The following is a 12,425-nucleotide window of genomic DNA, read 5'->3' as shown; positions in this document are numbered from 1 at the left end:
ATAATTTCTGAGAATATAGGCTTTCCACAGATAGAGAATCACCTATGACTTCACATGAAACACTCAGGATTCAGAGACAGCCACTGAATAAGGCTCCATGTGTTTTCTCAAGTGTGATCTGATAGGTCTCAGCCAAATGATGGAGGCTGATAGTGAGTTTTGCTTTATTGTATTTTACTTCCTAAGGCATATAAAAGATTATGTTTGTTGCATCTATTTGAAACAAATAGTAATAATTAACATTTATATAGCACTTTCTGCTTTTTAAGCACTGCTCAAACACTAATTACTCCTGGTTTAGTGCAAAGTAATGTGATCCCACTCTGTTTTGCAATCTACTTGCATCTTTTGTTGACTGAGAGCTAGTTCAATTACTTCTAATCATTGGTCTAGCTAGTCATTAAAGGTATGACTAAGAAGAGACATTTATATCTTCAATTGGTTTCTTCCCTCCTCAGCTCCTCAGCTCCTTCATTTGCTTTTTCCTTTTCATTCCACAATGTGTTTTTGCTGAATGTTCTTTAAGATGGATTCCTTACCATGGCAGCAAAGCTTTTCTTCAGCAAAAGAGTGAGCCTTTCAACTAATTTTGTAAAATGTTATCAAAACTTGTTCTTATAAGAAAGATTTAATAAGTTGTTTTGTTTTGCCACAGAAAGTCAAATACAAGATGTTTTCCTATGGCAAACCAGAAGATTCATCACTTAGTCACTAAACTAGTGATCTTAATACCAGCAATGCAGAATTCATTTTTCAGTTTAGACTGCGATAAACCACTTAATCTCTTATCTAGCATTTTATCAACTGAAAGATGATTGAGTTTCATTATTACTGGCTCAGAATCCAAGAACTCCAGTAAACAGGCTTCTGATGTGCAAACAGGAGCTGGGGTTTGTGTAGTTTTTGCCACTGACTGCATTATTTGGTCAGATCACCTCCTTTCTGTTGGTCTGTTCTGCCTGTAACATGGGAGAGATTAAAATGGACTTCCTTGAAGGCTAAAGCAGTAAGTAATCTGAGTTTTCTCCATGTGTAAAAAAAAAAAAATAAAGTCTACAGTTGCTCTGGTATCTTTGGGCAAGTGGAAAAGCAGTGTTTTGCAAGAATAGAATAAATGTAATATTTGATTTTTTTTACCTGAACTACAGTATCAGTTATCATTACCTTGTTAAGATCCCTCCTTAATGCACCTTTCAGTCAAGTTGCATTTGTACATCTGGAAGAGTGTATTGATGTCTGTTTTGGAAGGTCATTGAATCATAGAATCATGAAGGATTTGGGCTGGAAGGGACCTTAAAGATCATGTAATGAGCAGGGACACCTTCTGCCAAACCAGGTTGCTCAAAGCCCCAGCCTGGCCTTGAACACTGCCAGGGATGGGGCAGCCACAGCTTCTCTGGACAACCTGTGCTCATGTCTCACCACCCCCACAGGGAAGAATTTCTTCCTTCTATTTAATCTAATCCTACCGTCTGTCTGTCCAAAGTCATTCCCCCCTGTCCTATCACTCCATGCCCTTGTCAAATTACCCTCTCTAGCTCTCGTGTAGCCCCTTCAGGCACTGGAAGGTGCTGTAAGGTCTCCCTAGAGACTTTTCTCCATATGGACATGCAGTGCTGAGATGCAACCCAGAAATCAGGTGCTTAAAATCTCTTCCTAGAGGTGATACCCTTCCTTGTTATTCTAATGAAGGGGCCCTTTGTTTCAGGAAAAAAAAAAAACAAACCCAAGCAATTCCTATTTCTAATTTACTAATTTTCCCTCTCTATTTTTTCCCCATAGACATTTTACTTAAGAAAAATACACTTCCTACTGCTTACGCTTATTGTGCTATTGAAAGTGAAGCTCTGGACACAGTAAGAGTTACACTGATTAATCAATCCCTAGCATCTCTCAATGCACTCTGATTATCTCAGAGAAGTCCTAAAATGAATCAATTCATGAGCCCTTGCAGTCTTATTTTACAGATAATTCCTATTTTAATAAACTTAGTTTGAAGTTCATCCCTTTTTGGGAATTTTATCAGAACAAGAAAACAGGTTGCTTTCTCCCCCTGCTTAAGGAAGGCAAAGAGAGATTACCCAGTACCACAGCATCTGTGACAAGAGCAGGGACATTTCTACATGTGATACTGTAGTAAGACAAGGACAGGTTGGCCTTGTGACTAATTCTGCAGGAGTTTCCTGGGTTACTTACATGAATTCAAGTAACTGGATAAGATAGTTGGCTTTGCCTGTAGAAGAGGGATGATAATACTTTTTCCCTATTCTCTGTGTCCTGCCTGATTAGGTGAGAGCTTCCCCCTGCTGCATGAAGTTTTTCATCTTATTGTTCTGCAGTGTCTATAGAATTAGTCTTAATAAATAGGCAGATACAAAATAAATCTGTCCCTAGCAATACTTTTAGAGCATAATTCTAAGTATATTCCTCAAAATTCAGTTGAGCCTATGGCATTCCCTGCTATTCAGTGGCAGTAGTGAAAGCCAGTGCTGTCCAAAACAACTTTTCTATTGTTTTCACAGTCAAGCCAATGACAAAAAGTAGAAAAAATTCAGATCTTGCAAGTTTTATACTACATGTCTCCTTCAATTCCAGCTGTCACCCTGTGAGCTGCTCAAACCCCAGGCTGCACCTGAAAGGTTTATAACAGAGGATGCTCTGGACTCTGTTTCAAACAGGAGGTGCACATCACGTGATACCTTTACTGAGGAATATGGATACAGGGTGATGGCTGCAGGCAGAAGAGGCAGACATGCTTTCTTTGCTAAGAGTCCCAGCCTCCATTCAGCTCTTTTCAGAAATAATGTTTAATAGTAAAAAGATACATCTGAAAGTGGGTATGAGTTCAAGGCCTCTTTTCTTATGGAAAAGCCTGAAGGCTCATCAATATTCCCATGAAAAAGACAGTGTCTTCAAATGACAAAAGTACTCCACACCACACACAGTCACCCTGGGGCACTGCACACAGGATGTTGTGAAGGCCGAAAGTGTTTAAGAGTCAAATGGGGTTAGGCAAACTCTCATGGGACAGATTCATGAGAGACTGTCACATCCAGTGGTCCTGCAGAGAAATTTGCTGAAGTGGATAGAGGGTAAAGATCAAATTTGATTCCTAAATCAACATTCACAACTACTGTCCCCTTCTTCTCTTCCAAATTGACTGCATCTAGTCCATACAGGGATAATAAAGATGGATAGTTTCCTTGTTCAGTTTATTGACAGAGAAGTAGGGATACAGAGCTAGTGTATCTAAGCACGGGAATTCACTTACCTAATTATGGAATAAAGAGATTGAATGGCACAAGGTGTGCATGGGAATTATCTTGGAATTGTTGCTACACTTTCATTTGAGTCACAATTTAATTACAAATGTTTCCTGTAGGCCACAACAGAACACTGAGAATTAGACACAAAGCTTACCCAGGAGTGGGGATAAGGCTTAACACCCTGAGTGAGTTCTGTACCAGCCTTTTCTTACTGTCTAAGAGATGAGACACTGGCACAGGGTGCCCAGGAAAACTGTAAGTGCCCCATCCCTGGAAGTGTTCACAGACAGGTTGGAAAAGGTTTTGTGTAATCTGATCTAGTGAAAGGATGTCCATGGTAGGGCATTAAAAGTAGGTGATCTTTAAGGTCCCTTCCAACACAAAGACATTTCACTTGGTGTCATTGAATCCTTTCTACAGTTCTATGACTAGAAAATATAATTTTTTTTTTCTTTTTAATTAAAAACAAACTAACGAAAACCAAACCCCAGGCTATGTTTTTCTTTTCTGGAAGAAAAAGGAAAATTTCTCCCAAACAGATTGAGAAAGGCTATGCCAAGGGCTTTCACCTAGAAGGCTTGAGACATATTCAAAACTTCATCCTGATTCAGATGAAGGACATAAATTTTAACTTCCTGTATCCCAGGTAAGAGCCCAAATTAGCAAAATGTGAGTGATGGAGAAAGAATGGGAATACTTTCAGTGACTACCAACATTTTGTGTCACTCTTAAGATTTTCCCTTTGTCAATCTTGAGATTTGCTGATAAATGTGATGGTTTTACATGGGTTTTGGATGTGTGGCACATCCTACACCCAAACATTGAGTCTGACAAAGACAGGAAAAATTTGTAGGCTGACCATAAAAGCCATGTTCAGGCTGCATCTTTTGGCATTTGGTATTTAAATGCCATTATTCACACACTCTATTAAATTAGGGTTCTGAAGAAAACCACTTCATCCAAGAATGCCTAATGGACTCATGATGAGAATTTCAGTATGAGATTTTTTCCAAAGTAATTTCCATTTTGGCATAAGCCAGAGTAGGGTTCTGATGGCTGCAAGTGCAGACTGCTTATACTTGTCAAAAATTATTCAAAAGAATTTTTAACTTCAGGCCTTAAAATCTTTCAGTAGCACAGGTTAAATGTTCCAGCCCATGACAGAAGACTTAGGGAGTTGCAAACCAGAAATAATTGAGATAATTGCATCCCAGCCTCCTCCATGTTTTCCCACCACTACTGTTTCAAACTTTCCTGGGCCTCCAGCTTAATGCAGTTTTAGATTTATTCATTAAGAGGTCACAAACCAATCTTTAGGACAAGCCATTACCAACTGTCTAGCAAGTCTCTTACCAGTAGAAGAAAGACTTAGTGGTTGAGACCAGAAAAGGGAGGTTTTGTTACTTTCTTTGAGTACTGGATTGAAGCCAAGCAGTATTAATTCAACTCTTCATTCTCCTCTCTTGTGCCTGCTCCTTTCCTAAGTCTTTGCCAAAAATGTGAGAGGATTTTATACCTATAGCTTAATTTATTTCCTATGAAGAACTCATGGGATCTGAACCTCTGATATAAATCTGAAGTTTAAGGTTTAATAAAAAACACAGGAATCCTTTATGTTATAGAAGAATCTCCCAGAAACATGGTAAATGGCATCACACTGTTTAAGCCACAGTAGTGTATTTGCTAAGATCAGATCATTGCTGACTCTGATCACCATGCAATACAAATTTGATTTGAATAACCCTTGAGTACATGCCGAAGTATTCGCTAAATGCATCAGAAAGAATACTCACCACTACTTTTATGCCAGGTTTGTGCTTTAGATGAGGTACAGTGGGAGGCAATATCTTAGACAATTTTTGACAAATAAAAATGACCAAATAAGATTTCTCAGGTTCAGTATTTTGTGTAAAGAAGGCCAGGTTTTTTCAAGGTCAGGTTGGATGGAGCTCTAAACAATGTGAACTAGTACACAGCATCCCTACCTGTGGCAGTGAGGTTGGAACTAGATGATCTTTAAAGTTCCCTCCAACCCAAGCCTTTCCACGAGCCTATGAAATCGCAATAAGAATACTTGAACAAGGCATTTACATCCTCATGGAAGTGGTAGGACTGTCACAGTGGACTGACTTCTTTCAAATATGATGTAAAATACCAGGTGATGACTTAATTTGCTGTAGGATATTAATAATCATATTAATAATCATTAATATTAATAACCACAGACACAAAGTCATTTATTCATCTGAACTCACAACTTCTTTGGTTGTAGCTTAGGATCCTGAGCTAGAGCTAATTTCCCAAATAACATTGCTGGCTTGCCCCCAGTATCTGTTGAGGTCTTTGAGAAGATTAATACACAAGGTGAAAATCTGTCTCCCTTTTGACTCTGAGTGGGGTTTTCATCACTCACCATGGGATTTCATAGGTCAGATTTTCCATGCTCCAAAGTCCTTCCGACTGAAGGACAATATTGAACATGACAGAAATCTTGTTAATAATACCTGAGGTTCATGCTACTATTTTACAACAAAGATTTTGGGCATGCATTGGCCACATTAATTATTCTACTATGCTTATGTGACTTGGTTCTCAAAAAAATCCAGGGCTCAGTATCAGACTCAGCCTTGGAGATCAAGTTGCTGCCCTCAGTTAGGTTGTTTTCTTCTTGTACCACCTTAAGCAATTCACTTTTACTTCCCATGGCTCATCTCTTTCCTCTATAAAGTGAAAGAAAGGATACTTGCTCACTACTTACCAGCTTTAGGTCTTAGTTAATGATTTGATTTGTGGAGCCCAAAGGAGGGAATATAAAATTAAGCTTGCTGCTCAGCATCCTATGGCAGTACTCATTCTACAAGGAGCAGCAGCAATAAAAAACAGGGGAAAATATTGCCCTAAGCAGTGAAATGAGATCAAGTTCAAGAAGACAAAAAGCATGCCCTACCAAGTAAAATAATGCCATTTCTGCATAGGCAGTTCTGCAGAGGAAAGCACATGAAAAGTGAAAAGTAGGCCTTTTGCTTCCTTCAGTACAAAGGTGGAGGTGAAATCAACCCACCAGAGCTCATGCTCATGTTTTCTTGCAGACAAGATATTTCATTCTTCCAGCTTTCTCATCACCCTGTTGCCATAACTATATGGGAAGTACATAAAGCTATCTGTACTGTTTAAACCCTCACATTTTGACAGAAAATTGGATGATATGACATGCTGCTTCCCAGAACAGGTGCTGTCTATCACCTTGCTGCTAATCTCTGTGATTAGTGACCTGCAATGTAAGTCAGCTATCAATAGCCACCTGTCCTTTTTGCTTTAAGCGCCTCCCAGCATATCGCTTTGTGGTGTCACTCTCCCTTGTCTGGTTTTTGATTGATGCAAGTTTCTCTTTTGAGCAGTGACTCAGAAAATAAATCATACCCCTTGCCATTCATTGAGTGCAATTCTGCAGCACAAAGCCGGTGTGGTTAATCAAAGCTCCAAAGAGCAACAAAAACCAACAGAACTGAGAATGAGGAGGAGAGATAGAAAGGATAAAACATCATAAAAAGGATTATTTGGGAGACAACTAAAGCAAAAGCAAAATAAAAAGTGCTTCAAATAAGCATAATGTTTGCTGCACTACTGCACCAGACCCAAAAAGCTGATTTTTGTGCTCCGTTCCCTGACATATATGCAGGGATGTGAGAAGAGTCCCACCCTTCTGAAAAATATAACTATATCAAGTAATCTGATTTTACAGGCTTTTACTTCTAAGTAACTCTTTCTAGGGTCAGTGGGATTGTTCTGAGTAGAATAAGTAAAGAGAGAAGGATGCTTCTGTTGTGAGCTGTACTCTGGATCAGTTTGTGGTCCAGCTGGGATCAGACACCCATACACAGAGGGGCTGCTAAAAATAGGAATGGCTATTGGAGCTAATTGGCCTTAATGTAAAAATTTTAGAAAGGAAAAAAAGGTGAAATTTTATATGTTATGCAGACAGCAGTATTATGAAAGAAACATACAGAACTACAAACACTGCATTATAGGACAAGAAAATCCTTTCCATATATAAATGATTCAGAGCAGGAAGGTTTTGTGCTTTTATGGAGGGAAAATGAACACAGAGATGGAAAGGTCTGTATTAGAATGCCTGTTCTTCTACATCCAGTCCAGCAAGTTTATGGAAGCTTTTTAAATTATGAGGAGCAATCATGAGCTAAAGACGGAAAGAAACTGGTGGTTGAGTATGTAACTGAGACAAGCGTGATTCTTTGTGTTTGTCATGTGCCAGAGAAATCAGGAAAAATGTGAGGTGTTGGTGGCACTGATGAAATTGTAGCAGAAGTAAAATCTACACACAAGGAGTAGCAGATAAAAAAATAATAATCTACCACAGAAAAGCTATGTGGCAAACTCTCTGACAACACAACTCCGTTGAAAGTAAGGTATCTAAACATCTGGGAATTGGGCCATAAAACTGAGATGACAAGAAATGCATGTCCATGCAGAAGTGCTGGAAACTTACTTAAGTCAGGTAAATGCAACAGTTCAGTCTTTAAAAATAGCTTTTAAAAAATCTTCATTATATTTTATCGAGGTAACCTTTCTATTTGGAGAGTCAACCCAAGTTGTGAGGGAGAGAGAAATAAAAAGCTGAGAAGAGTTAAATTTATAAAAACATGAATGAGTTGGGAATAGAAACACTGTGACAGAGGAATGTGCATATGGATGGTGCAAATTTACAGGGCTATTTTTGATGAACTGTAGGAGAATTTTCAGTTTTTCAACACCTTTCCTTACAAAAAGAAAACCCTTCATCTGGTGGGAATTCAGTCAATTTCCTCATGTTTTTTTGTCATTTCCTAAGTTGCAAGGTTACTAATGGTAATTGCAGACCCTGTTTGTACCTTGTGGCTCTAGCAGTGCAAAAAGGTTTCCTTGGCACATGTTACTTTCCTTCTAGAGGGTTTTTAAATGACCAGCCCTAGGTAGGAATTGCTACAATGCTTGGGAGCAGACAGAAGCCACCTTTCCTCATTTCTTTCTTAGAGAGTAACCACTTCTCACTCACAGTCTGCTGTCTTCATCTCCTATAACAATAAACCACAATTTCAGTGTTCATTATAGCGGCTCTCAATACTGGGCTTTTGTGAAGAAGCCTGTTTTAAGGTGTTATATTCAAAAGTATAACAAACCTGCTCCTTCTAAGGTTTTCAAACAAAGATGCTATAAAGGAGACAAGAGGATTCAATAACAAGTGTAAAAAGTCACAATTTTTCAAGCCAAAAAAAGCTTTTTTTTAAAAAAAAGGGGAGATGACAGTGCACTGAAAGGCAAACAGATGCTTTATTTCTTTTATTTCTTTCCAGCGTGAAAGCACCAATATGTTTGATTCAATGCAAAAAAAAAAAAATCTAGAAATATTTGGTAGATCTCTCACATGTGCTATTTTTCTATAGCACAATGCAATCTCTTTCACTATTGCTTCTACATTCAGATTCAGGCCTTAGTTTTGTACCTTTACTCTGCAATACATTTACTATGTCAGTTTTGGCTGGTGAGTAATCCCATTTGCATTCACTGTATTGCATTTACCTGAATGAATTTAAGTCAATGAGTTTGGTGGGTTTAAAAACATGTTTGAAGTCTAAGTGGTGCTCAAATCATTGTGGATGACTTAGTTAAAACTCGTTAAAGACACTCCTTTCCGGTCTTCCTCCCTAAGTGTTAACTAGTTTCTATGCATTTTGCTGGCAAACAGAATGTATGAACGTGGTCTGGAATAGACTAGAGACAATGGATTTTATTTGTTTGGAGGTTTTTTGAGTGGTTTCATTGTTGTTTGTTTGTTTGTTTGTTTGTTTTTGTTATATTAGTGTAGTAATTCCCAGGAAGAATGCTACTGAAGCCATACAAGGTGTTGGAATTGGGAGTCATTACAAAGTTGGTTTTGGAGGTTAAAGGGACAAAACCCTTTAGCAGTTTTAGCACAATCAGAATTGCAGAAATAGGAGTGTGTCATGGTTTAACCCCACAAGAGTCCTAAGAGTGTAACTCTGCTTCTTCTTTGCCCAGCTGCCAGTTTACCTCATGGTCTTCCTGTCATTCTTGCTTCCTCCTGCAGCCTCTCTTCAACTCCAGTATTCTTTTAGTTGTGCTTGTGCCAGACAGCTTTTCAAGAAAGAAATTAATAATAAAATGTTGTCTTCAGGCTTCAGTATTACTATTTTGATTTGTAGGTTATCAGAACCTCTGCTAGGAGACTTCCATCCTTCACACATCCTTCCTTTAAAATTCTCAGTTTTAAAACCCACAAATACTATGTTACACCACATCCCTTTAAGCTGACCTACAAAGTTCACAGCACATCCCATCCTCAACTACTGCACCATAGCTGTGTGAGGGCAGGTGTAGATTAGGTATTAGGAAGAAATTCTTCCCTGTGAGGGTGGTGAGGCACTGGCACAGGGTGCCCAGAGAAGCTGTGGCTGCCCCATCCCTGGGAGTGTTCGAGGCCAGCTTGGATGGAGCTTTGAGCAACCTGGTCTGGTGGAAGATGTCTCTGTCCATGGCAGGGGGTTGGAACAAAATGATCTTCAAGGTTCCTTTCAAACCAAACCATTCTAGGATTCTATGGTTCTCTGAAATCCAGGACACAGCATCTGAAGCAAGGCTAGGATCTGAGTCATGGACGAGTAAGATTTCATTAGTACATTCAGGACTTAGCTTTTCAAGAAATGCCAACAGAATGTGATTCAGTTTTTGCCATATATTTCCATATGAATTTCCTATGAAAAAGACCAAGAACTAATAGGCGCTTTCTGAACCTTTTGCTTTCTGTTTTTAAATGCTGATGGTAAACAAGAGTATCCTGGGGTGGCATTTAGAGAATCAACTTCTGTTCTTTAGCAGTCAAAAGGATTCAGTTTCTGAGAAGCTCAGCTGATAATTACAGATTTTCCATGTTTGGTTTGTATATTTTATCATTATTTTTTCTCATAAACAAATCTAGGTATTAAAAAACATGCTTTTCCATCTTGATGCAAGTCATTGCATTTATTTTTTCTGTGTTTTCTGTCATGTTTAATAAACTTGAAGTAAAAAGACCATTTATTAATTATTTTGACAAAAATGCTTTTAATACGTTTTATTTCTGATATCTGTTTCCTCTGTGTGCAGATATGTGTGCTTGTATTGCAGTGCATATGTACATTGTTTTTTCCACAGAAATAAATCCCAGGCCATGTTGTTACATGAAGCAGAACACTATCATTTATTTACACTTTCTTAGCTCTGCCTAAGTTCTAATATATTTCCACTTGAGTGAAGATGAGCCCTCTGAAAAGGAAGACATTTTTATGCAATTTCCATCCACATCTCACTTCTTTATTCTTCCTTTCTTCCTCCCCCTTTCCACTTGCCTTCTTATACCATCCCAGTCTTTTGTTCATACATTCTAACCTCATGATTTGTGGAAACATTTTTAAAACCACAGGACAGCATTTTTCCAAAGCCCTCTAGTTGCCCAGATAGAGACATTTCAACATTACCTGATTTCCCAGAGATTAGGTGACTTATGAATACATGCCTCCTTGAGGTCTCTGAATCACTTCCTACAGAAAGAAGACACACAATATCACAATCAGTTTCAAATTCCCAAGTGCATGCCTAGTTCAGACAGATGCAAGTTGCTGCATATATGTATCCTGTTAGCAGTGGTAATTATTAAATGAGTCACACATAATTGAGACTTTCTTTTTATTGGTAATTGTTCTAAGAGGGTTTTTCTGCAATCCATTGAGTAACATACCTTTTCTTCAGTGTAAGAATGTATAAAGAAGGCAAATTAGCCGTTGAGTGCCCAAAGGCATGACATTTTTTAATTCTCTCTTTCAGGTTATTCCAATCTGACCGCCACACAGACGTCATTATTTTAATGTTGAATACTCAGACAAGGGTGCCATGGATGTAAAAGAAAGGAAGCCGTATCGATCTCTGACTCGGCGCCGCGACACTGAGCGCCGCTACACCAGCTCTTCAGCCGAGAGTGAGGACAGCAAGGCACCCCAGAAGTCCTACAGCTCCAGTGAGACCCTCAAGGCTTATGATCAAGACTCCAGGCTGACCTACAGCAATCGGGTCAAAGACATGGTGCACCAGGAGGCTGATGAATTCTGCCGGGCAGGTGGGTTACTTTTCAGCAGATTCAGCTGTAAACAGCACGAGGGAATCAGCTGAGAGACAGAGCTGGGTGGGAGGCTACCTTTGAAAGACTGAGGCCAAAAGCAAGATGCAAAAGAGAGATTTAAATAGAGCAGCAGAGATCATCTTCATTGTATTGCAAAAGACACTATGTGCAGCCCAGTGTCCTTAAGTGGCATACCCATATCCCATGTTCATTAGCATTTACTAAGACACATTTTCTATATCTTAGTCTTTCTGTCTGCAGCAGGACTTTGCCACTTCCCACCATGAGACTAGAACCCCCTGTGCACTGCTGTATGGTACTGACATGGCATGGAAAGTTCCTGCCTGCTCAGGAGACCTTTCACTCTGCCACATGCCTGCTCTGTCATGAATGAAGTCAATGAGGATGCTGAGGCAGAAGGCAACAAGGGGAGAGTGTCACTGTCCACACTGTCCATCTGGTATACAGCAAAATCCAGGAATTCTGGAAGAAAGGAGGCAACTGAAGTTCAGATGGGATGAACCCTCTTGGCCTGTAGGCTTTAGGTTTGCCTTGGGGACATGCTCCAGTATTAGAGTAAGGAACTATTTGAGGATTTACAGGAGCACATTTAGTGAATCTGAGTCCCAGTATCTGTGAAGATATGGAGTTTCAGGAGTCACAACGGACTCCACAGATCTAACAGAGATTCCAGATACCCTGAAGTCAGTGCAGTTAGAATTTTCACTGTTGTTACTGCCTGTATGAGGTAGATTTCTATCTCCTACTATAAGACTCATCTTCATTTTTCTATAGAGCTGTAGTTCAGATTCCAACCAGGACTTCACATAAATTGTTTTTAGAAGTCCATCAAGAAAAGCGTAAAATGGCAAAGTGAGTCAAGTAGAGTAGGCAGCATTCCAGAAAGTGGACATAAATTAGCCAATGCAGAGTACTCTGAGCACATCCTCTGCAATTTAGAGAATCTGATTCCCCAAAATAAATGCATA

At 39.2% G+C, this 12,425-nt stretch overlaps 1 protein-coding gene across 15 annotated transcripts in view; it reads left to right on the top strand.

The window, feature by feature from the left end:
• The window catches only part of TENM4 (teneurin transmembrane protein 4), a 1,547,070-nt gene that overhangs the window by 1,184,315 nt on the left and 350,330 nt on the right, over nucleotides 1–12,425 (top strand). For all 15 annotated transcript variants that reach the window (XM_085592903.1, XM_085592878.1, XM_085592882.1 and 12 more), the window contains one exon: nucleotides 11,145–11,433. In XM_085592903.1, the coding sequence (XP_085449029.1) occupies nucleotides 11,211–11,433 (223 nt within the window). In that variant the 5' untranslated portion in view covers nucleotides 11,145–11,210. The remainder of the gene's footprint in view (nucleotides 1–11,144; nucleotides 11,434–12,425) is intronic.

This window comes from Lonchura striata, chromosome 1 (assembly GCF_050655825.1).
Source record: "Lonchura striata isolate lonStrDom1 chromosome 1, ASM5065582v1, whole genome shotgun sequence".
NCBI lineage: Eukaryota > Metazoa > Chordata > Aves > Passeriformes > Estrildidae > Lonchura > Lonchura striata.
This window is presented reverse-complemented; position numbering and strand designations above follow the sequence as displayed.